General features: G+C 56.5%; 1 protein-coding gene across 1 annotated transcript in view; it reads left to right on the top strand.

The window, feature by feature from the left end:
• The window catches only part of ACTN3 (actinin alpha 3), a 31337-nt gene extending 12983 nt beyond the window's left edge, over positions 1-18354 (top strand). Inside the window, exons 3-21 of the mRNA XM_054035139.1 lie at positions 589-708; positions 2085-2171; positions 4664-4751; positions 5065-5143; positions 5657-5738; positions 7610-7695; positions 8060-8152; positions 8571-8801; positions 9436-9583; positions 9950-10100; positions 10413-10521; positions 10659-10799; positions 11841-12023; positions 12302-12436; positions 15085-15264; positions 15555-15701; positions 16306-16371; positions 16523-16681; positions 17586-18354. Coding sequence (XP_053891114.1) covers positions 589-708; positions 2085-2171; positions 4664-4751; positions 5065-5143; positions 5657-5738; positions 7610-7695; positions 8060-8152; positions 8571-8801; positions 9436-9583; positions 9950-10100; positions 10413-10521; positions 10659-10799; positions 11841-12023; positions 12302-12436; positions 15085-15264; positions 15555-15701; positions 16306-16371; positions 16523-16681; positions 17586-17744 — 2444 coding nt within the window. The 3' untranslated portion in view covers positions 17745-18354. The remainder of the gene's footprint in view (positions 1-588; positions 709-2084; positions 2172-4663; positions 4752-5064; positions 5144-5656; positions 5739-7609; positions 7696-8059; positions 8153-8570; positions 8802-9435; positions 9584-9949; positions 10101-10412; positions 10522-10658; positions 10800-11840; positions 12024-12301; positions 12437-15084; positions 15265-15554; positions 15702-16305; positions 16372-16522; positions 16682-17585) is intronic.
• The last annotated feature ends 5299 nt before the right edge of the window (positions 18355-23653 follow it).

Below are 23653 nucleotides of genomic sequence, written 5' to 3'. Positions count from 1 at the left end.
GGAGCCAAGGGGTACAGATCCACGGAGGGCCATGTGGGGGTGATGAGGGGAGGGGCAAGAATCCATGGGGAGCTGCCGGTGGGGGTTCAGTGGCCACGAGGGGCAAGAAGCCATGTGGAAGTGTGTGGGAGAGAATCTGTGGGAAGATGAGGGAGACTTGGGGGGACCCAGAGGGGGCAGTCACCGGGGTGTAGCCAAGCTGCAGAGTGTGTGGGGGGGGCTCTGGACCCGAAGGGATTATGCAATGTGGGGTTGTCTGTGTCACAGTGCTTGGGTGTGTGTGTGGTGGGGTGTGTTGTGGCCTGGCGATGTGGGGTGTGCCTGGTTTGTGTGGCTGAGCTGGGGGCGAGTCTGTCACCGACTCTGCCCCTGGATGTGAGTGTGTGTGAGGAGGGTATGTGGGAGTGTGGGGGGGGAAATTTCTGCTTCCCCACCCCCACTGCTGACTCCCTCTCAGTCAAGTGGGGAGGTGCAGGGGACCCCCTCACCCCATCACTGACTCTGCCCCCAGGCGAGTGGGGAGGTGCATGGGTGTGGGGGGGGGGCTCTGTGCCTCCCCCGATTGGTGACTCTCCTCCCACCCCTCAGGTGAGCGGTTGCCAAAGCCGGACAAGGGCAAGATGCGTTTCCACAAGATCGCCAATGTCAACAAGGCCCTGGACTTCATTTCCAGCAAGGGGGTCAAGCTGGTCTCCATCGGGGCTGAGGGTGAGTGGGGTCGGGGGGGGGAAGCAGTCCTGACTAGGGTGATGAGTGTCCACAGCACTGGCGCAGTCTCCTCCTGCATGTCCCATTACCATGGCGATGCCAGCCCCATCGCTCTGGCGCTGGTAGGCGGGCGCTGTGCATGTCTGGGAGGGTACGATGGCCATAGGCACTGGCACCACCCTCCATGCGGGGCCAGGGGGGCTGGGTTGAGATTGAGCCATGTTCCCTCATAATCCCATGGGCTGCTCTGTCTCGAGGGAGGGGGAGGCTGCCTGTCAGCGGTGCCTGGGCTGGGGATGTGCAGGCCCCCCAAGCAGCACAAACACTGGGGGGCTGGGGCTGGGTTTACTTTGTCTGTCTGTCTGTCCACCCCCATATGCTCTCCTCTCCCTGCCCGTCCATCCCCATCTCTCTATCTTTATGCACCCTGTCAGGGTACCCCCCACACACTCTGAACTCTGGGGTACAGATGTGGGGACCCACATGAAAGACCCTCTAAGCTTATATTCTTGCCAGCTTAGGTTAAAACTTCTTCAAGGCACAAATTTCTTTCCTTGTCCTTGGATGGTATATTGCTGCCACCACCAAATGATTTACACAAAAATTCAGGGAAGGGGCACTTGAAATCCCTGTCCCCCAAAAAATATCCCTCCAACCCCCTTCGCCCCCTTTCCTGGGGAGACTTAAGAATAAAATACCAACCAGTTGCCTTAGCAACATGAGCTCAACCAGACCCTTTGTCTTTAGGACACTGAAATCAATCAGGTTCTTAAAAGGAGAACATTTATTATAAAGAAAAAAGTAAAAGAATCACACCTGCAAAATCCGGATGGAAGGTAACTTTACAGGGTGATAAAAAGATTTAAAATGCAGAGGATTCCACCTCTGGGCTCAGTTTCACAGTTACAAAAACAGGAATGAAACTACCTCTGTAGCATAGGGAAATTCACAAGCCAAAACAAGAGATAACCTAACGCATTTCCTTGCCTTACTCACAGTTTCTGTGGTTTTAGATGGATTATTCCAGGTATATTTTTCAGGACATGTTGTACCTGTTTGGCTTCTCTCTCTCCATCCGGAGAGGGAACAACACACAGAACAACAAAACAAATCCTCCCCCCCAGATTTGAAAGTATCTTCTTTCCTCATTGATCCTTCTGGTCAGGTGCCAACTAGGTTATTTGAACTGCTTAACCCTTTACAGGTAAGGCAATCCAGTATAGCTGCCAAGGAGGGATTTTATGCTACTGAATGGGCTGGCATACCCTTCCCCCTATATTCATGACACATCCCATTTCTCCCCCTGCCCCCTGGATACCCATCTCTTTCTGTCACTCGCCCCACCCCGCTCTGACTCCCCCTCGCTCCTCCTTCAGAAATTGTGGACGGGAATCTGAAGATGACTCTGGGGATGATCTGGACAATTATCCTGCGCTTCGCCATCCAGGACATCTCAGTGGAAGGTGAGTGCGGGGCTGGGCTCTGCCCCTTTACACCCCCTTCCCCGATACAAACTCCTGTAGCGTATACTCCAGACACCCGTCTACACTGCACCTCGTCCACATACACATACACCCTATATAAACCCTATACACTACATACTCCCTATATCTCCCGGACACTACACATACCCCTATATATTGTACACCCCTATACCTACACCCCACACATATCCTTATACATAATACACTCCATGCACACCCCATATATATACCCCTCTACTCTTACATCCCATATAGCCCCTATACATAACTATCTGCAAACACCCCCCCATATAAACCCCTATACATGCACCCCAAACACTATACACTCCATATATCTCCTATACATTACACACACCCCTATACACTAAACACTCCATAGACTCCTATACTCTACACACCTACACCCCTATACATTAGATCATACACTCCATACACACCACATATACATAGTCCTGTACACTATATATCCCTTATGGCCCCTATACACACCCTTATACACTATTATATGCATACCCATCTACACAATCATGCACCCCACATAAACCCCTATACATGGACCCTACACACTCCATATATCTCCTATACACTGTACTACACCCCCCATACACCCCTGTACATTATATACTCCATACATATCCTATGTACATACCCCTATGCACTATGCACCCCGAACAGCCCCTATACACACTCCTATACACTGTATACCCTATACCAATCCCTGTATGTTATACACCTCCATACAAATGCCTTTTAGCTGCACACCCCATACACCTCCTATACATTACACATCCCTGTATATAGCCATACACATATTCACCCTTACACCCCAGTATTGACTATAATCTAATCTCATGCTTCAGGGCTGCAGCTGGTCAGGTAGGGGTCAGGAAGGAATTTTTTCTCCAGTTCACAATTGGCCGGCTATGTCTGGGTGTTTTTTCCTTCTTTCTCTGACACATTAGAGATCGGCCATAGCTGAAGATGGGACACATGTAGGGATGGCCAGTGCTCTGAGATGGTCCAGAGACTCTGGCTTAGCTGCCTGACTGGTGTGTCTTGCTCCCATGCTCAGGGTCACTGATGGCCAGATTTGGGGTCAGGAATAATTTCACCTCAGTCTGATTGGCAGGGACCTATAGCCTTCCCCTGCAGCACAGGCATGGGTCACCAGTGGGGATCATCTGGGCCTTGCCAAAGCCATTCTCTGTCATCATAGGGGGCTTGGGCATTCGTGGCCCCTGGGTCTCTGCTGGTTTTGGCCTGGGGCTCACAACAGGTCAGTCTCCTGAGGCCTGAAATGCTTTAGCCAAACAGAAGTGATGGGTGCAATGCAGTAGTAGCTGGGTGAGCTTCTCTGGCCTGGGCTGTGCAGCAGGGCAGACTGGGTGATCTAATATTGTGTGCAGTTCTGGTCTCCATGTTTAAGAAGGATGAATTCAAACTGGAACAGGTACAGAGAAGGGCTCCTACAATGATCCGAGGAATGGAAAACCTGTCTTATGAAAGGAGACTCAAAGAGCTTGGCTTGTTTAGCCTAACCAAAAGAAGGCTGAGGGGAGATATGATTGCTCTCTATAAATATATCAGAGGGATAAATACCAGGGAGGGAGAGGAATTATTTAAGCTCAGTACCAATGTGGACACAAGAACAAATGGATATAAACTGGCCGTCGGGAAGTTTAGACTTGAAATTAGACGAAGGTTTCTAACCATCAGAGGAGTGAAGTTCTGGAATAGCCTTTCAAGGGGAGCAGTGGAGGCAAAAGACATATCTGGCTTCAAAACTGAGCTTGATAAGTTTATGGACGGGATGGTATGATGGGATAGCCTAATTTTGGCAATTAATTGATCTTTGACTATTAGCGGTAAAATATGCTCAATGGCCTGTGATGGGACACTAGATAGGGTGGGATCTCAGTTACTACAGAGAATTCTTTCCTGGGTGTCTGGCGGGTGAGTCTTGCCCACATGCTCAGGGTTTAGCTGATTGCCATATTTGGGGTCGGGAAGGAATTTTCCTCCAGGGCAGATTGGCAGAGGCCCTGGGGGGTTTTCACCTTCCTCCGCAGCATGGGGCACGGGTCATTTGCTGGAGGATTCTCTGCACCTTGAAGTATTTAAACCACAAGTTGAGGACTTCAGTAGCTCAGACATAGGTTAGGGGTTCGTTACAGGAGTGGGTGGGTGAGATTCTGTGGCCTGTGTTGTGTAGGTCAGACTAGAAGATCATAATGGTCCCTTCTGACCTTAAAGTCTGAGTCTGAGTCCTTTCTGGGCTGGCACTCCATGAATCTAAGACATCCCTGCTGCCCCCACACACCCACCAATGGGGGGCTGTGGGTAAGGCTCTCCCTTGCACTGCAGGCCCTTCCTGCCAGGGGGCACTCCACCCCCACCCCATCTCCTGCTTCTCAGCCCCTCCGTGCACCTGGACCAGGGGGGTCTGAGCCATGCTACCTGGTTTCTTGCAGAGACCTCGGCCAAGGAGGGGCTGCTGCTGTGGTGCCAGAGGAAGACGGCTCCGTACCGGAACGTCAATGTGCAGAACTTCCACATCAGGTAGGGGGTGCTGTGAGGAGGGGGGTTTCACTCGGGGCTCGGGGCTTTGGGGCAGGCCCCAGGGGCGCCCTCGCCCTGCAGCCTTCATGAGTCGAGGTGGCTAGGGCTCAGCCCCGCTCCCAGGAGGCAGCAGCTCCAGCAGTGCTGGCTTGAGTGAAGGAGCCCAGGGGCAGCTGGGCCGGAGGAGGGAGCGTAGGGCGGGGCTGGGGTGTGTGTGTAGTGCCGGGCCCCAGCACAGCGCCTGCAGCTGGCCAGGGGTCATAGCCGAGGATCACCCGACTTCTCCTTCTCCTTCCCCCCGGATGCGGCGCAGCTGGAAGGACGGGCTGGCCCTGTGCGCCCTGATCCACCGCCACCGGCCTGACCTCATTGACTATGCCAAGCTCAGAAAGGTGCGACAGCCCCTGCCCCTGCTGTCTCCCCGCCCCCTTCCCCAGGCATTCCCCCCATTGCCCCAGCCCCCACCCTTGCTGCCTCCCCTCCTCCCATCCCCTTCCCCACCAGCTCCCTGCTACCACAGGACAGCCCTCCCCAGCTACCAGCCCAGTGACATTGGTCCTGGTTCCTGGCACTGCCCCAGCCCCCCATTTAGTTCTCTTCTCCCCCCCCCCCCGGCTGTTTCTGCCCAAGGACGTTCAGCTCTTTGCTGGCCAGATCCCTGTCCCTGACCTGTTATCCGAGCTCTGAGCAGCAGCTTCCTGTCCCCGTGAACACCCTCCCCTCCCTGTTACTGCTGACGTGCCCACCCCATGGCTCAGGCCCCCCTTCCTACCCTGCTCCCTGCAGGGCCCCGTCCTTCTCATGGTGCCCCCCTTGCCTGTGGCTCACGCAGCCCTCTTTGCCCCCTGCCCCAGCCTGTCACCAAGCCCCCCCGCAGTCTTACGGCTCTGCCTCTCTGTGCCTAGGATGACCCCATTGGGAACCTCAACACGGCCTTTGAGGTGGCTGAGAAGTACCTCGACATCCCCAAGATGCTGGACGCTGAAGGTGAGGGCCGGGCGCTGCACTCCGAAAGCTGCACAGAGGAGCCTGGGGACCCAGTGCTCTGGCCTGGCCCTTCGCGTGACCCTGACCCTGGAACCTTGGCCTGACCTCGGCTCCCTAATCCTGATCTTGGCTCCTAGTCCTAATCCCAATTTCTAACCCTTGAACCTGATCCTGACCTCTGACCCCGACCCTTCTCCTGGGCCCTGTGAGGGTCTGGCTGAACCAGCTTGGCCCTGGAAATGTGATCATTTATCCTCCTCCTACCTGAGCTCCCACTTCAGCCCCCAGACCTGATTCTGTAGATCAGGACGCCTGGGTTCTCTCCCAGCTCAGGAGGGGATCTAGTGGGTTAGAGCAGGGGGCTGGGAGCCAGAACTCCTGGGTTTTGTTTTTGGCTCTGCCACTGATTCCTTGGTGGGTAGGTAGGAGGGAATCCTCCTCTCCAGTGTCCCTTTTTCCATTTCCTCCTGTGCGGATCTCAGGCTGTCCCCTTGACCCACCACACTGGGATGCTCTGTGGAATGAGGGGCCTGGAGCCAGACTCTCCCCACCCTTCATGGCCTTGCGGGCTGTGGATCCAGGGGACATGGCTCTAATGCCCAGGGCAGCTGGCGCTCTGGGCCTGTGCAGCCCAGCCTGGGGGGGAGGATGCTTCCAGGCAGGGGCTGGGGGACACTGTCATAGACCCCCAGGATCTGCGCTACATCCCAGCTCTGAAACAGTCTCTTAGAGGAACCCCTACATGTGCCAGACCCCCCCACTCCCCCCCGTGGAGGAACCCTTCAGGACAGGCCATGTGGCCTCACTGCCTCCTAGACTGAGCCCCTGGGCTCCCGCCCCCCTGCCTCACCCCATGAGCTCTGCCCTGTGAGTCCAGCTGAGACAAGCTCCTGGCAGAGCCTTGTCCACCCCTCAGGACTGACACCCCCAGCTGGGATCTGCCATGGCACCAAAGAGCCTTCTCCAAACGGAGCAGGGCTTGTGGGTCACCTGGAGTCCTGATGTTCATACAAAGAAATCAAGGCTCCAGCACAGTCCATCTGCTCAGCCCTGAGCAATTCACCAGCCCAGCCGCAGTCACCTCCAGTGCCAGGCTCTGGATGTTGGGCTTCCTGGGCCAGGCTTAGTCCTTGGTACCCAGGCTGGGCTGGGCTGAATTCACATCCCTCTCCTAGATCCCTGACTCTCTGGGTTGGCATTGTCTCGCTGGCCCCCTTGTTGATCTGGTCAGCTTCAGCCAGTTTCTTAACAAATGTATTCACTCCAGCCTAGCAGGGAAGTGATGCACCCCTGTGACTCCTGGGCCGGGTATCTCTACACTTCAGCCACTGCAGCGCTTCACTGTAGACACCACCTATACCAGGAGAGGGCTTTGCCCATGGCTGTAGTTTCCCACCTCCCCAAGAGGCGGTAGCTAGGTCAGCGGGAGAATTCTTCTATCCTTCTAGCCCTGTCCACACTGGGGGGAGGTCAGTATAGCTATATCATGGGGGATGGATTTTTCACACCCCAGGGAGACATGGCTATGCCGCTGTAAGTGTCTAGTGTAGACCAGCCCTGAGAGCAAACATAATCCCTTCCCCCCACTGGCTAGCCATGCGAAGTACAGGGGGAAACTGAGGCACACATAGGATTCATAAAAATATTATGAAACGTTCCCACTCTCTCACAGGCACATCCTGAGGGAAGGGCTGGGGCTGGGGGGAGTGCACTGGGGACAGGTGTTCCAGGAGGGAGGGACGGGGGGGCTGTAGGAGGTCACACAGGTTGCTGGGTTGGGGGGGAAGTATTCGAAACTCCAGTGCAGGGTGTGTGGCCAGGTCACACCCTCGCTCCCCCACCCCCACTGAGCTGCTGGCATCTTTCTGCAGATATTGTCAACACGCCCAAGCCAGACGAGAAAGCCATCATGACCTACGTGTCCTGCTTCTACCATGCCTTTGCTGGAGCAGAGCAGGTGCGTGTGCATGCGTGTGTGTGTGTCTCCAGTGCAAATGGGGCTGGGGGTGGGGACAGTCTTGGTCGGGGTCTGTGTGGTGCCCACCCCCATGGGGCCCCAGTCTCTGTTGGGATCAGTGCAATGCTTGGCACAACAGGGGTCCCGATCTCAGGTGAGGGCGTCTGTGCAGCACCCTGCCCAACAGGTGCCTGACTTTGCTCAGGGTCCATGCAGGGCCCAGCACAGCTCTCTCCCGTGAGGCCCCAAAGATGTTCGACAGGGGGCCCTGATCTCGGTCAGGGGAAGGGAAGCACTGTGCTCAGGCTGCTCTATTCCCTCCCTTGAGAAGTAATGTGGTGTTTCTCCCCCCACCCCACCCCAGGCCGAGACGGCTGCAAACAGGATCTGCAAGGTGCTGGCTGTCAATCAGGAGAACGAGAAACTGATGGAGGAGTACGAGAAGCTGGCAAGCGAGGTATCAATCCATCCTCCCCTGAAGAAGCCATGCCCCCTCGCCCGACACCTGCTGGGGGCTTGCTCCCAGACCTGGGCTCACTGGAGAGAGGCAGCAAGGCCTTGAATGGGCATCAGGACTCCTGGGTTCTCGCCTGGCTCTAGCAGTGGAGGGAGATCTAGTGGGTTAGAGCAGTGGGAGGGGTTGGGAGCCAGGTCCCCTGGGTGCAGTGGGGGTGATATACTGGCCTGATGAGGTACAGCTGTATTAATTAATGCTTGGGGGGGAGGGGGAGGGAAGGGGTGCTGAGGGCCAGGCTGGGGAGTGAGGAGCTAGTGTTGGGCTATGTGCCTGTGGCTCTCCCCCAAGGGTCTATAGGGGCTGGAGTGACCCAGTACTGCCCCCTGCTGGCCCTGACCCTTCCCATGGCTCCCTACAGCTGCTGGAGTGGATCCGGCGCACCATCCCATGGCTAGAGAACCGCGTGGCAGAGAAGAGCATGAGCGCCATGCGGCGCAAGCTGGAGGATTTCCGGGACTATCGCCGAGTCCACAAACCACCCCGCGTGCAGGAGAAATGCCAGCTTGAGATCAACTTCAACACCCTGCAGACCAAGCTGCGCCTCAGCAACCGGCCTGCCTTCATGCCCTCCGAGGGCAAGATGGTGTCGGTGAGCTATGGCACAGGAAGGCCACGCACCTGCCATGGGGCCGTTGGCACCTGCAGGGGAATCTGCCATCCATCCATGACACTGCCTCTGCTACCCTGAGTGGGGATGAGGCCTGCATGGCACATCCATGGGACATGGGTCCACATGGACCAGGGACTGACACATCCCTGTTGTGCAATGGTGCTCATGAAGCACAGAGCCACATGTGTCCAGGGGGTGGGGAGGCATGTATACCCGGGGGGTGGTGCCCACTGGGTAGGGAGCTATGTGTGCCCAGGGGGCAATAAGGCATGTGTGCCCAGAGGCAGTGCCCATGGGGTGGGGAGCCATGTGTGCCCGGGAGGCGGTGCCCATGTTGTGTGGAGCCACGTATTGAGGGTGGTGAGGACACACACAGGGCATGGACTATCACAGAGCTTGTCAGTTGCTGATGGGGCCCAGGCTGGTGTGTCCAGGGGGCAGTTCCTGTCTCCCAGGTGGGCATAGGGTGGCTGTGATCTGGGTGCTACTGCCCCAGGGGACGGGCAGGGGTGAGGCAGGACAGGTGGCCTGCTCCAGCACTCCCCTGGTGCTGTGTGTGTGGGAGGAGGGGGCAGCGCCCAGGTTCACGCATCTCTGTCTGCGGTGGGGATAGGATATCGCCAACGCCTGGAAGGGGCTGGAGCAGGTGGAGAAGGGCTATGAGGAGTGGCTGCTGACCGAGATCCGCCGCTTGGAGCGCCTGGAGCACCTGGCTGAGAAGTTCAAGCAGAAGGCGACGCTGCACGAGTCCTGGACCAGAGGTATCAGCCCCCTGCCCCCCTGGGCCAGGGATCCCCCCAGCCCCTTCTGCTATAGGGCTCCCCCCACCCCCATCCCTCACTACAGGAATACCCCTTTCTGCTACAGGGATCACCCTGCCTTCCCCTACACCTCCGCTATGGGGTACTCCCACTGTGGATCTCCCCCAGAGGGAACTGCTCCAGTCCCCGCCCCAGGAGGGCACTACCTCTCAGGCCCTGCCCCCCTACCCTGGGCTCCTCCCAGCCCTCTGGGTTCCTCTGTGCCCCAGAGGCCCATAGGGTGAGGGACAGGAGGTACAAAGGGCGGGAGCTGGTGGGCTGGGGGTGGAGAAGGTTGGCCAGGCTCAGACTGTGCTGCCCCTGCAGGGAAGGAGGAAATGCTTTCACAGAGGGACTATGAGTCGGCCTCACTCATGGAGGTTCGGGCGCTGATGCGCAAACACGAGGCCTTTGAGAGCGACCTGGCTGCCCACCAGGACCGCGTGGAGCAGATTGCCGCCATCGCCCAGGAGCTTAAGTAAGTGCTGGGCCTGAGACACACACCCCGGTCAAAATCCCCATGCCAGAGCCAGGGAGAGAACCCAAGAGTCCTGGCCCTCAGCCCCCTGCTCTAACCACGAGGCCCCACCCAGCTCCTAGTGCCCGGGCAGGTGGTGTCCCTAGCTAGGTGGGCAATATCCAGGGCTCTGCACCTTGCCCCATGGCTCTGTGCCTTGCCCTGTGGCAGCCCAGTGGCTCTGTGCCTTGCCCCATGGCAGCCCAGTGGCTCTGTGCCTTGCCCCGTGGCTCATTGCCCTTACCTTCCCACCATCTCTCCCCTCCCCCGCAGCGAGCTGGACTACCATGATGCCGCGTCGGTGAACTCCCGCTGCCAGGCCATCTGTGACCAATGGGACACGCTGGGCACCCTGACCCAGAAGAGGAGGGACGCGCTGGAGGTGAGAGGGGTTCCCGGATGGCAGGGAGCTCCTGCTGCCAACCGGAGTGGGCCGGGGGACAGGCCTGCTCCGGTGCAGGGGCTGGGGGGATGGTGGTGCCCCTTCCCCTCTAACCCTCTGGCTCTGCCCCTGCCCAGCGGGTGGAGAAGCTGCTGGAGACCATCGACCAGCTGTACCTGGAGTTTGCCAAGAGAGCTGCCCCCTTCAACAACTGGATGGATGGCGCCACCGAGGACCTGCAGGACATGTTCATCGTGCACAGCATTGAGGAGATCCAGGTGTGGCCCACTGGGCCCCTGGGCTAGATCCCTGGCTCTGGGAGGGGAGTGGGGTCTAGTGGTTACCACAGGGAGCACTGGGAGCCAGGACTCCTGGGTTCTATCCTGGCTTTGCCTTTGACCTTCCTGCTCTGTGCCTTAGTTTCCTCTCTGTGTATGAATCCCTCGGCCCCCTGCTCTCTGGGGTCAGGAGAGATGGGGGGAATTAGGGGAAGTGGCAGGGCTGGGGCTGGGTGGGAGCGGGTCGAGGGAAGTGGGGGGTCTATGCGGTGCGGCACAGTCGGGCACAGTGTCCCTGTGTTGCTCTGCTTAGGTGTCCAGAACCGTAAGCCCCGGTGTTACCCCTCAGCCTCAGCAAGACAGAGCTTTGCTGGAGAGAACAAAACCCGCTTTCTAGCTATCACACTTCATTTCCCAAAGTTCCAGCCTTTGCCCGAGCAGTTTTCTCATCCACTTCAAGTTTGCAGCATCTCCAGCCCCCCGGCCCGGGGTCCCAGCTTTCCTAGGCTCAGAGGCTCTGCTTCCTCTGGCCCCTCCGTGACGGGTAACGAGAAGGTCTCTTTGTTCCCCCTGTGTCACCAGAGGCCATTGTCCCTGCATCCAGAGCCAGAGGGCGGCCTGGGGTGCAAGCTCTGTCCCAGGCATGATCACTCAGGTGTCTCTTTCACCTCTTGTTAGCTTAATGCCTTTGTTTGCCTTATATGTAAATATCCTGTCACTGTCCAACCAGCCAGCTGGGTCGCTGCCCCTTGCGCTGTCCAGGCTGGGTGTGAGCTCTGCCTCCCAAATGCCCTGTACGAACATACAACCAGCACATCGATAACTCTGGGCAGAGCCTGCACAGGCATCCGACAGGGCTCTGGGGACCAGCGGGCCACCGCTGTACACACCAGACCTCACAGGACATGTTCTGCCCCCAGCGTGGTGGGGAGTGAGGGTGTCAGGCTGGATCTGACACAGGGCTGTGGGCCCTCAGCCCATGGGCTGTGAGGGGCTCTTCGGGCCACACTCTCCCCATGGCGACTGTCCCTCTGCCCACAGAGCCTGATCACGGCCCATGAGCAGTTCAAGGCCACGCTGCCCGAGGCCGACAAGGAGCGCATGGCCATCCTAGGCATCCAGAACGAGATCCAGAAGATCGCCCAGACTTACGGCATCAAGCTGAGCGGGGTGAACCCCTACACCAACCTCTCGCACCTCGACATCGCCAGCAAGTGGGACACGGTGAGTGCGGCCACTGGGAGCGGGGACCCGGCTGACCCTCCCACCCGCTGACTGTGTCTATCCCACTCCTGTCCAGCTAGCCATCTGACCCCACAGGCGTCACACCCCCTGCCTGTCTGTCAGTGCCTCTCTGTCTGGCCCTGCCTCCCCAGCCCCATTGCTCTTGGGCTCTGGCCTCCCCAAGCTGGAACCCCGCCTTCCCAGCCCATTGTGCTCAGCCTCCTCCCATCTGGAGCCCTGTCCCACAGCCTCTCACCTGCTGCTCCCTCCCCCCACAGGTGAAGCAGCTGGTGCCACACCGAGACCAGACGCTGCAGGAGGAGCTGGCGCGGCAACAGGCCAATGAGCGGCTGCGGCGCCAATTCGCTGCCCAGGCCAATGTCTTGGGGCCCTGGATCCAGACCAAGATGGAGGTGAGAGCTCATGTGTGGATTCTAGCCACGGCTCTGGGAAAGGAGGACTAATGGTTGGGAGGGGGCTGGGCTGGGAGTCAGGACTCCTGGGTTCTAGCTACAGCTCCTGGGTTCTAGCTACAATTCAAAAAAGAGTCTTACAACAAGTGGAAACTTGGTCAAATTACAAAGGATGAATATAAACAAATAACAAAAGTATGTAGCAACAAAATCAGAAAGGCCAAGGCACAAAACGAGATCAAACTAGCTAGAGACATAAAGGGTAACAAGAAAACGTTCTACAAATACATTAGAAGCAAGAAGATGACCAAGGACAGGTAGGCCCATTACTTAATGAGACGGAAAACACAACAGAAAATGTGGGAATGGCAGAAGTGCTAAATGACTTTTTTTTGTTTGTTTTCACCAAAAAGGTTAGTAGTAATTGGACGTCTAACACAGTGAATGCCAGTGAAAATGAGAGAGGATCAGAGGCTAAAATAGGGAAAGAACAAGTTAAAAATTACTTAGACAAGTCAGATGTCTTCAAGTCACCAGGGCCTGATGAAATGCATCCTAGAATACTCAAGGAGCTGACTGAGGAGATATATGAACCATTAGCAATTATCTTCTAACGTCATGGAAGACGGGAGAGATTGCAGAAGACTGGAAAAGGGCAAATATAGTGCCCATCTATAGAAAGGAGAATGAGGACAACCTGGGGAATTACAGACCAGTCAGCATAACTTCAGTACCCAGAAAAATAATGGAGTAAATAATTAAGCAATCAATTTGCAAACACCTAGACAATAATAAGGTGATAAGTGACAGTCAGCATGGATTTATCAAGAACAAATCCTGTCAAACTAACTTAATAGTTTTCTTTGACAAGGGTAACAAGCCTTGTGGATGGGGGGAACTGGTAGATGTGATAGATCTTGACTTTAGTAAGGCCTTTAATACTGTTTCGCATGATCTTCTCATAAACAAACTAGGGAAATGCAACCTAGATGGAGCTACTATAAGTAGGGCCCTACCAAATTCAAGGCCATGAAAAACACGTCACGGACCATGAAATCTGGTCTTTTGTGTACTTTTACCTATACAGATTTCATAGGGAAGACCAGCATTTCTCAAACTGGGGGGCCTGAACCAAAAGGGGATTGTGGGGGGTAGCAAAGTTATTGATGGGGGGGTCGCAGTATTGCCACCCTTACTTCTGTGCTGCCTTCAGAGCTGGGTGGCCGGAGAGCAGAGGCTGCTGGCCAGGCACCTACCTCTGATGGCAGCATCCCACCAGCAGCAGCACAGAAGTAAGGGTGGCAATACTGCGACCCCCCTACAATAGCCTTGCAACACCCCCACAGCTCCCTTTTGGGACATGACCCCTACAGTTACAACACCATGAAATTTCAGATTTAAATATCTGAAATCATGACATTTACGATTTTAAAAATCTTATGACCGTGAAATTGACCAATTGGACCATGAATTTGGTAGGGCCCTAATTATAAGGTGAGTGCATAACTTTGGAAAACCATTCCCAGGAGGAGTTATCAGTGGTTCACAGTCAGGCTGGAAGGGCATAACAAGGGGCGGGTCCTGCAGGGATCAGTTCTGGGCCTGGCTCTAATCAATACCTTCATCAATGATTTAGATAATGGCATAGAGAGTACACTTATAAAGTTTGTGGACAATACCAAGCTGGGAGGGGTTGCAAGTGCTTTGGAGGATAGGATTGAAATTCAAAATGATCTGGACAAACTGGAGAAATGGTCTGAAGTAAGTAGGATGAAATTCAGTAAGGACAAATGCAGAGTACTCCACTTAGGAAGGAACAATCATTGCACACATACAAAATGGGAAATTGCCTAGGAAGGAGTTCTGCGGAAAGGGATCTGGGGGTCATAGTGGATCCCAAGCTAAATATGGGTCAACAATGTAACACTGTTGCAAAAAAGGCAAACATCATTCTGGGATGTATTAGCAGGAGTGTTGTAAGCAAGCCACAAGAAGTAATTCTTCTGCTCTACTCCGCGCTGATTAGGCCTCAACTGGAGTATTGTGTCCAGTTCTGGGCGCCACATTTCAGGAAAGATGTGGACAAATTGGAGAAAGTCTTGAGAAGAGTGACAAAAATTATTAAATGTCTAGAAAACATGACCTATGAGGGAAATCTGGAGAAGAGAAGACTGAGGGGGGGACATGATAATAGTTTTCAAGTACAATAAAGCTTGTTACAAGGAGGAGGGAGGTAAATTGTTCTCCTTAACCTCTGAGGATAGGACAAGAAACAATGGGCTTAAATTGCAGCCTGAGAGGTTTAGGTTGGACATTAGGAAAAACTTCCTGTCAGGCTGGTTAAGCACTGGAATAAATTGCCCAGGGAGGTTGTGGAATCTCCATCACTGGAGGTTTTTAAGAGCAGGTTAGACACACACCTGCCAGGGATGGTCCTGTTATTACTTAGTCCTGATGGAGTGCAGGTGACCACTTGAGATCCCTTCCACTCCTATGATTCTATGAGTCTATAATGGTTAGAGCGGGGGAGTGGGAAGCGGGGCGCCAGGACTCCTGGGTTCTCTCTCAGTTCTGGGAAGGGAGTGGGGTGCAGTAAGAAGAGCAGGGCACAGTGTCCTCACCCAGTGACAGCCCCTTGCCTCTTGCAGGAGATTGGGCACATCTCAGTGGACATCAGTGGCTCCCTCGAGGACCAGATGAACCATCTCAAGCAGCAGGAGCAGAACATCATTAATTACAAGGCCAACATCGACAAGCTGGAGGGCGACCACCAGCTCATCCAGGAGGCCCTGGTCTTTGACAACAAGCACACCAGCTACACTATGGAGGTGAGAGACCAGATGGGGCTGCGGAGCTCCTTGTGCGGGGGCTCTCCAAGCAGGGATCGGGGGCTGACAGGGGCACTTGGGAGGAGGGGATGACTAAGGGTGCTCTGAGAGGGGCAGAGGGTCTCAGGGGAGGGGTTTGGAGGGGAAGGTTGTCATGAATCATGAGGGGACATGTGATTGTGCTTTGTGCATGGGGCACTTCGGGTGTGTAGTTATGTTCAAGAGTGATGGGAGGGTGATCTTGGTGGGGTGATCCCCAGGTGCTGTGATCCCCTCTCCTGTCCCCACAGCACATCCGGGTGGGCTGGGAGCAGCTGCTGACGACGATCGCCCGAACCATCAACGAGGTGGAGAACCAGATCCTGACCCGCGATGCCAAGGGCATCAGCCAGGAGCAGATGAACGAGTTCCGGGCGTCCTTCAACCACTTTGATCGGGTGAGATACGGCCCCCCCGCATCCTGATGACCCTGACTCTGCCTGGATAGCCCTGTCCCATCAATAACCCTGCCCCTGTCTGGATAGCCCCACCCCATCAATAACCCTGCCCGCTTTGGATAGCCCTGCCCCATCAATAACCCCGCCCCTGCTGGACAGCCTGCCCCCATCAATAACCCCGTCCCTGCCTGGTTAGCTCCACCCCCATAGATAACCCTCTTCAATAATTCCACCCTTACCCAGATAGCCCCACCCCCATTGATAACCTTTCTAGATAACCCCACTCCCCCCACCTGTCTCCCATCTAGGTAACCCAGCTCCCCACCACTGCTGCCCACAGCCAGCTTTGCTGGTGCCTCGTAGTCCCAACCCACAGCTCTGCCAACGCCCCTCAATCCTGACACAGCCTGAGTGTGTGGGGGCATGAATGGCTCACAGAGGTGAAGCGTTGCACCCTAGTGGAGGTCCCTGCGGAGCTTTGGGGAGAACTCACTGGTAGCAGAAGCTCAGGCTGCCTGGGCTGCACCCCTGTCAGGCCGGTCTGGACCCTGGGGGCACATTTCTGGCTTGACGTCTTCTCTTCCCTCCCTGTCTCCTGCCACAGAAGAGGAACGGGATGATGGACCCTGATGACTTCCGTGCCTGCCTCATCTCCATGGGCTATGACCTGGTAAGAGACCCTCCCACACAGGAGGGCCAGTACTGGTTGTACTGAGCCCCTGCCCCACTCCCTGCAGCACAGCACCCCCTAGTGCCACACTGGGCTCAGCCCTGAGCCTAACTCAGTGCAGCCCCAGCCAACTCCCATTCCTACCCCCCAGGGTGAGGTGGAGTTTGCCCGGATCATGATGCTGGTGGATCCCAACAGCACAGGCGTGGTGACGTTCCAGGCCTTCATCGACTTCATGACCCGCGAGACGGCTGAGACCGACACGGCTGAGCAGGTCGTGGCCTCCTTCAAGATCCTGGCATCAGACAAGGTCAGTCCAGCCATATCCCCCTCATCCCTCCCCCCCGACCTCCTTGGAGGGCTCTGCTGGGCTGGGAGCGTCTTCCTCAACCCCTGGGGCCTGTGGGGTAGCAGCTGATGAAAGGCATGGGGCTGGCCTTGCTGCAGTGCATGATGGGATTGGTAGCCTCTCTAGGTCACACTGAGCCAGCTCCCATGGGTCTGCTGGAATTTCCCTCGGGTCTCTTGTTTGCTGTGAAGGTATGTGGGGGGCAGGTTTTATTTCACGCCGCCTCCACTGGCCCCCAGGGACGCACCCCTGCCGCAAGCTGTCGAGGACCCTGAGTCACAGGCTGCGGTTCAGGAGGGTCCCCCCCCCAGTTTTGAATGCAGCGTCACTAGGGTCTCAGAGCATCTTGGATCTGGGCCATCTGCTCATGTAGTTAGATCAGGGGTTCTCAAACTTCATTGCACCGTGACCCCCTTCTGACAACAAAGATTACTACACAGCCTCAGGAGGGGGGACCGAAGGCTGAACCCGTGGGCTTCAGTCCCCGGCAGACAGCCTGTAACCTGAGCCCCGCCACCCAGGGCTGACGTCCTCAGGCTTTGGCCCCAGGCAGTTGGGCTTGAGCTTCAGCTCTGGTGACCCACTTTGGGGTCCTGACCCACAGTTTGAGAATCGCTGAGTTAGACGCTCGCGGCCAGGTGGCACCGGTGGGGTGGCCCTGCAGCAAGTCCCCGGGAGAGACTGTGCTAGAACAGTGAGTGTGGGCAGTGCAGGCCTGAACGGGCCCCACAAACCTCGCTCCAGCACTGCACTGCCCTGTGCTCGTCTCCCTAGGCTAGCCAGGGCCCCGATGGGTGGGGAGGGGGGGCTGGGCTGCTGCCCCCTAACCATCTCCCCTCTAACCATCTCCCCTCTCACCTTTCAGAACTACATCACCGTGGAGGAGCTGCGGCGGGAGCTGCCCCCGGAGCAGGCCGAGTATTGCATCAGCCGCATGACAAAGTACAGCGGGGCTGACACGGTGTCAGGCGCATTGGACTACGTCTCCTTCTCCAGCGCCCTGTACGGGGAGAGCGACCTGTAACCCCCACCCTGGGAGCCCCCGCTGCACCTCACAGGATCGACACCCCTCCCCCCGATCGGTGGGGGGAACCTGCCCTGGATCCCCCCACCACCACCCTGCCCCATGGAACGACGACACTGTGGAGCCCTACGTGGCCTGGACAGATGGATGGGGATCTGTCTGGGTTAGGACCCTCTATCCCCCACATCTTACCCCCAGTCCTCCCCAAAGCCCAGCTCTAGCTAGGAGCTGCCTAATCTCTGTGTCTTTGCTGCTGCCCAAGTAGATGCGTGCTTGCCCAGCCTGGATCAGCCCCCCTCGTTCCCCAGTCTCAGCATCTCCCTTCCCCCTCTGGGAGTGCTTTGAACCCCAACCTTCCCCCTCGCTGCCTCAAAAATGCAGGAGGTGGTGCCAGTTCTCGGCATGTCTGTCCCCAGCTAGGGGGCTTGCTGCGCCATCGAGGGGTCCTATGGCCCCCATCTCTGTGGCTCCGGTGCAGGGAGCTGCGCACTGGGGGTGGGGCACGAGGAACAGGGCTGGGAGGAGCTGGGGAGCAGAGCCAGGTCGGGCTGGGCCAGGTGCGCTCCTTACACCCGCTAATAAATGAAACATAACAGAGAGACCTACCAACCACCTGGCTTCTGTACAGTGCGCGTGGGAGAGGCTTCGTCCCCTGGGCTGGAGAGGATCTGTACTGAGTGTGTGGGGGGGTGAGAGCAGTGCTCTCTGGGAGAGAGAATCAGGGCATATGGGGCAGGAGGTGAGCAGAGCGGTGCCATTCTCAGGTTCCCAGGTGTTTTACAAGCACTGCTGGGAAAAGGTGGCACCTGTCTTGCAGACAGATCTGAGTGAGTCCGTTTGGCTGCAGCACTGGTGGGTGAGGTGCCCACGAGCCAGTGTGGATGCAAATGTACCTGTACTGGTGTGAGCAGCTCTCCAGCCAGCCACAGTGTAACTTGCCCTTCTGCAGGGCTTTTTCTGGGAAAAGTTTTGCACTCTGCTTCCCTGGGGCATGGGGACTGGCAGCCACCTGCCATTACAAATGTGAAGAGACTGAAAGATCAAACCCTCCACGTCCTGTGATTCCTTGCCTGTCAGCCCCCATGCTGGTGAGCATCTCCGACCAGCCTTTGCCAAGATAAACACAGAGCGACGCGTACTATAAAAACCCTACCAAAACCAACGCTCCACTGCCCACACAGCTCTCCCTTGGGGGCGAGGCTGAGCAAACCCATTGGGATGGATGCTGGTCATGTCGCTTATTGCACCATTAGTAGGTGCTCCAGTTCTCCGGAAGGCTGGCCTAAGACCCAGTGAAGACAAGACCAGAGAAGAGAATACAGCCTATTACTGGGGGATGGAAGGGTGGGATGACGTCTAGGGTCTATGGGAGTTAGGCACCTCGATGGCTTTGTGGCTCTGGGTCTAAGTGTCTTCTGCTTAATTCCTACATAGAGATTGAAGCCTGAAATCCCCATGAAAAGTAAAGTCATTGTTATTAATGAGGGTATTGCAGCAGGCCCTATGAGCAGCAGTCATGAACCCCATTCTGCTAGGTGCTGTACAAACACAGACCAGCCAGGCAGTCCCTGCCCCCAGAGCGCCACCAGCCTACTACAAGGGACAACAGGTGGAGCTGGCCAGACAGGGGAGCACAAGGAACCAAACACCTCTGGTCAGCAGGAGAGGCCGTGAGCTCTGTGCACCAGCAGCCTGAGCAGTGTCAAGTTTTCTGCAGACAAAGGAGAGTTTTGCGACAGGATTGGCAGGAGATCCAGGAGGTGATGTTGTGGATGTTTATGAGGAGCTCCTCCCAAGTGGGTGGGGCAGTGCAGGAAAAAGCACCAAGGGGCTTGATTGGAAATGTAACAAGTGGGCAATGGAGGCCGGTGTTACGGGCTGATGGCAGGTGACTGTTGCCATCTCGATAGTGGATGGGAGGTGATAGATTGGCTGGGGCTAGGCTGTGAAGGGCTTTATGTGAGGGTAAAATGTCACTTGTGTGCCATATCTGGTGGTGGTTAAACGGTTGGTGTGTGGGGGGGGTGTCTATCCAAAAAGGAACCCATCCCTGCAGCAGGGCTGGGATAGAACCCAGGAGTCCTAGCTCATAAGGTGTGTGTGTGGAATCTAGTGGATTACAGTGTTGGGGAGTTAGGAGGCCTGGATTCTATCCCCAGCTCTGTGTGGCCTTGGGTGAGTCACTCCCTGCAGGGCTTGGTGCTTCTGTTGCTCCCAGCTCCTTACCTGGAGCCTAATGCCATGAATTGATGGCTCCTGGCACAACCCATTTCTTCAGAGGGTACTGAGGATGGAGGGGGAGGAATTTCTGTGTGCTCTGTCACCACAGACAAACACATGCTGTAACTCTAGGTGAAGGAAAGCCTGGTACAGTGGGAAAAATAAACGCTGCAGTGATTGGCTGGTTCTCAGTCCTTCCGGGGCAAGTGGGATGGGCTTACCTCTGCTGTTGAGCATGATGGGAATGGAGCCTTGTATAAAAGCCCCTGTGCATGCAGTAGTAAGCCATTTGCCAGTGTGGTTCCTTGAGGTGTATGTAGCAGAGAGAGGCAGGTGGGGTCCTAAGAATTCTTTTTCCTGTTAATTAATGTTGTGGTGACTCGAGTGTTTTTTATTGTGGCTGCCTTGGGGTGAGGGAAGGGGGCTTTTTAAATGGTTTCTTTACTGTGGTATGACTGGCAGTTAGGATTCCTGGCTTCTAGCCCCAGCTCTGGAAGGGGAGGTTTGTCTAGTGCTTAGAAAAGGGCAGACAGGATTCCTGGGCTCTATTCCTCATCCCTGTGTGATCCTGGGGAAGCCACCCACCATCTAGGCTACAACCGGGATCGATCCATCGGCGGTCGATTTAGCAGGTTTAGTGAAGACCCGCCAAATCGGCAGCAGATTGCTTTCCAGTCACTCCTGTACTCTACCCCCAATGAGGGTATGTCTACACTACCCACTGAGTTGGGGGCAGCGATCAATCCAGCAGGGATTGATTTATCATGTCTAGTCTAGACACGATAAATCGATCCCTGAGCACTCTCCGATCGACTCCTGTACTCCAGCGCCGCAAGAGGCACAGGCAGTCGACGGGGGAGCAGCAGCAGTCGACTCATCGCAATGAAGACGCCATGGTAAGTCGATCTAAGTATGTCGACTTCAGCTACGTTATTCACGTAGCTGGAGTGGCATAGCATAGGTCAACTTACCGCAGTAGACACTGTTATCTCTGTTGGTAAAATTAAGCCAATACCTCCCCTGGGATAGGTGCTGACTCTGTGGGTGCTCTGGGGCTGGAGCACCAATGGGGAAAACTCCCCGCCCCAGTTCACCTTCACTCCGCCTCCTCCCCTGAGCATGCCACGTCCCCGCTTCTCCTCCCAGAGTTGATTGGCGGTGGCAAGTGCTGGGAGGGAGGGGGGAGGAGGGAGAACGCGGTGCTCCGGGAAGCGGCGGGGCCAGGGCGGGGATTTGGTGAAGGGGTCCAATAGGGGCAGGGAGGGGGTGGAGTTGGGGTGGGGACTTTGGGGAAGGGGTTGGAATGGGGGCGAGGCAGGAGTGGAGTCAGGGTGGTGCTGGAGGCGAGCACCCACCAGCGCTGGGAAAAGTGGGCGCCTATGCCTGACACGTGTTATGTTTGATTCATTACCACACTGGATTGGGAGTGGCCCTAGTGCTACAAGACTGCTGCTAGATAAACAAGTGTCAAAGCAGTGAAAAGTAAGGAGATGCAATTAGTGAAACCAGAAGATCCTTGTACGTTTCTGAGCTCCCACACAGTGGGGCTGTTTGTTGCTAGTGTGGGGAAGGATTCCAAGGCCAGAAGGACTTGTTCTGAGTCCCCAGCCGGACTCCCTGCAGGGCATTAGGCCAGAGGATCCCCACAGCCACTCCTGCCTCCAGCTCAGCTCTGTGGTGGTTTTTAGGGCCATCTGGCCTGCATGTAAAGCCCCCAAGGAATGAAGCATATCCCGCCACCCTAACTTGGCCCCAGGGGGAGCTGCCCCACTGAGGACTCACCCTACCTGCTAAACATCTGCCTCTTGTTCCCAGTGTGGATTTGCCCAACATCTGCTCCTAGCTGCTGGCCCTGCTTGGCCTTTGCAGGAGACTCAAGCCCCTTCGGGTCAGAAATCTTTGCCCTGCTGATTCCAACCCAGGATCCAGCTCCCCCGCATTAGGACATGAGAACAGCTATGCTGGCTCAGACCAATGGTCCATCTAGCCCATTATTCCGGTTTGCAGCAGTGGCTGGTGCCAGATGTTTTAGAGCCAATAAACATAACAGGACAATTTATCAAATGAGTCATCCCCTGTAGTCCCAGCTTTTGGCAGTTAGAGGTTTAAGGACAATCAGAGCATGGGGTTGCATCCCTAACCATCTCGGCTACTAGCCATTGAGGAACATATCCTCCACGAACAAGGCCGGCTCCAGCCTACCAAGCATGTGCTTGGGGCGGCACCTGGAGGGGAGCAGCGCTTACCTGGGGAGAGCGGAGCCGCAGCGGGCTCGCCGCCCTCCCCCGGTGCTCCGGCTGGTCGGGGAGAGCAGAGCCGCAGTGGGCTCGCCGCCCTCCCCCGGCGCTCCGGCAGGTCGGGGAGAGCGGGGTCGCGTCCGGGCTCGCCGCCCTCCTCCCGGCGCTCTGGCCGGTCAGGGAGAGCGAGGCCGCGGCTGGGCTCGCTGCCCTCTTCCCGGCGCTCCAGCTGGTTGGGGAGAGCGGGGCCCCGGCCGGGCTCGGCGCCCTCCCCTGCTGCGCTCCCCGCCGGGGGGCGGGGGGCTTTTTTGCCTGGGGCGGCAAAAAAGCCAGAGCCGGCCCTGTCCACGAAGTCAGCTAATTCTTTTTTTAAGCTGGGTAGTTATACTTTTGGCCTGACAAGAATCCTGGCAATGAGTTCCACATGCTGACTGGGCCTTGTGTGAAGTGTTTCCTTATGTTTGTTTTAAGCCTGATGCCTACTCATTGGGTGACCCCTGGTCTGTGTGTTGGGTGAAGGGGTAAATAACACTTCATTTGCTTTCTCCACACCAGCCATGATTCTTGCTGGAGGGGAGTTTGCAGGACAGAGCAGAGCCTGTTGGTGATGCTGCCAGTGAGAGTGGAAACATTCCTGCATGGTGGTGAAACAAGCTGGGATGTTCTAAGGCGCAGGAGAGAGACTGCTACCGAGCCCCCGCTCCCCATAGCCAGGCATCATCTCCCCTATCCAATGTGCAGGCCCCTACAGAGGGATTCCCCCCCGCCCGGTGTAAGCTTTTACTTAGCATCGCCTCTAACAGCAGCAGCTACTAGGCTGTATAGGGTAGTGCCCCCCTCCTACAATAGCACCACTTGCTCCTAGGCAGAGCTCCCTGCTACAGAGGGCGGGAGGATCCCTGATCTTCCCCTACACAGAAATCTGCCTCTCCCCCATATACCTCCCCTCCGCAGGGCCCTAGAGCGCACAGGCTCTTTGCTGGCCCCTGATATAGTAACTACTTGGCTGGGGACGGGCATACGCAGGAGGACCAAACACCCCTCTCCCGAGAAAATGCGCATGCGTCATGGTGCACGCGCGCTCTCCGCCCCCTTGGAGACGGGGGGAGGGGGGCTCCGCTCGTATTGGTTGGGGCGGCGGCATAAGCCCGGAAGCGGCCTACGCGCGAGCGAGTAGAGGCAGCAGCTGCAGCGCAGAGAGCGCCCGCGCGGGGACCCTTCCCCGGGGCCCGACCCCGGCCCTCAGTCACCGGCGGCGCGTGGCAGCCGAGGCCCAGCTACGTTACAAAGAGACGCTGTTTGGTCCGTCTGAAGCCCGGCTGGGCCCTGCCCAGGCAGCAGCTCGAGCCGGCTGGGGCGAGGGGCGCTGCCTGGCACTGGGAAGGGCAGAGCCGCGAGGCTCAGACCCAGCGGGGCAGGCGCAAGTGGCTGCCTGTTTGGTTTGCTAGAAGG

The sequence above is a fragment of the Malaclemys terrapin genome, chromosome 7 (assembly GCF_027887155.1).
Source record: "Malaclemys terrapin pileata isolate rMalTer1 chromosome 7, rMalTer1.hap1, whole genome shotgun sequence".
Lineage (NCBI taxonomy): Eukaryota > Metazoa > Chordata > Testudines > Emydidae > Malaclemys > Malaclemys terrapin.
The sequence above is the reverse complement of the archived record's forward strand: the minus strand, read 5'-3'. Positions and strand labels throughout refer to the sequence as shown.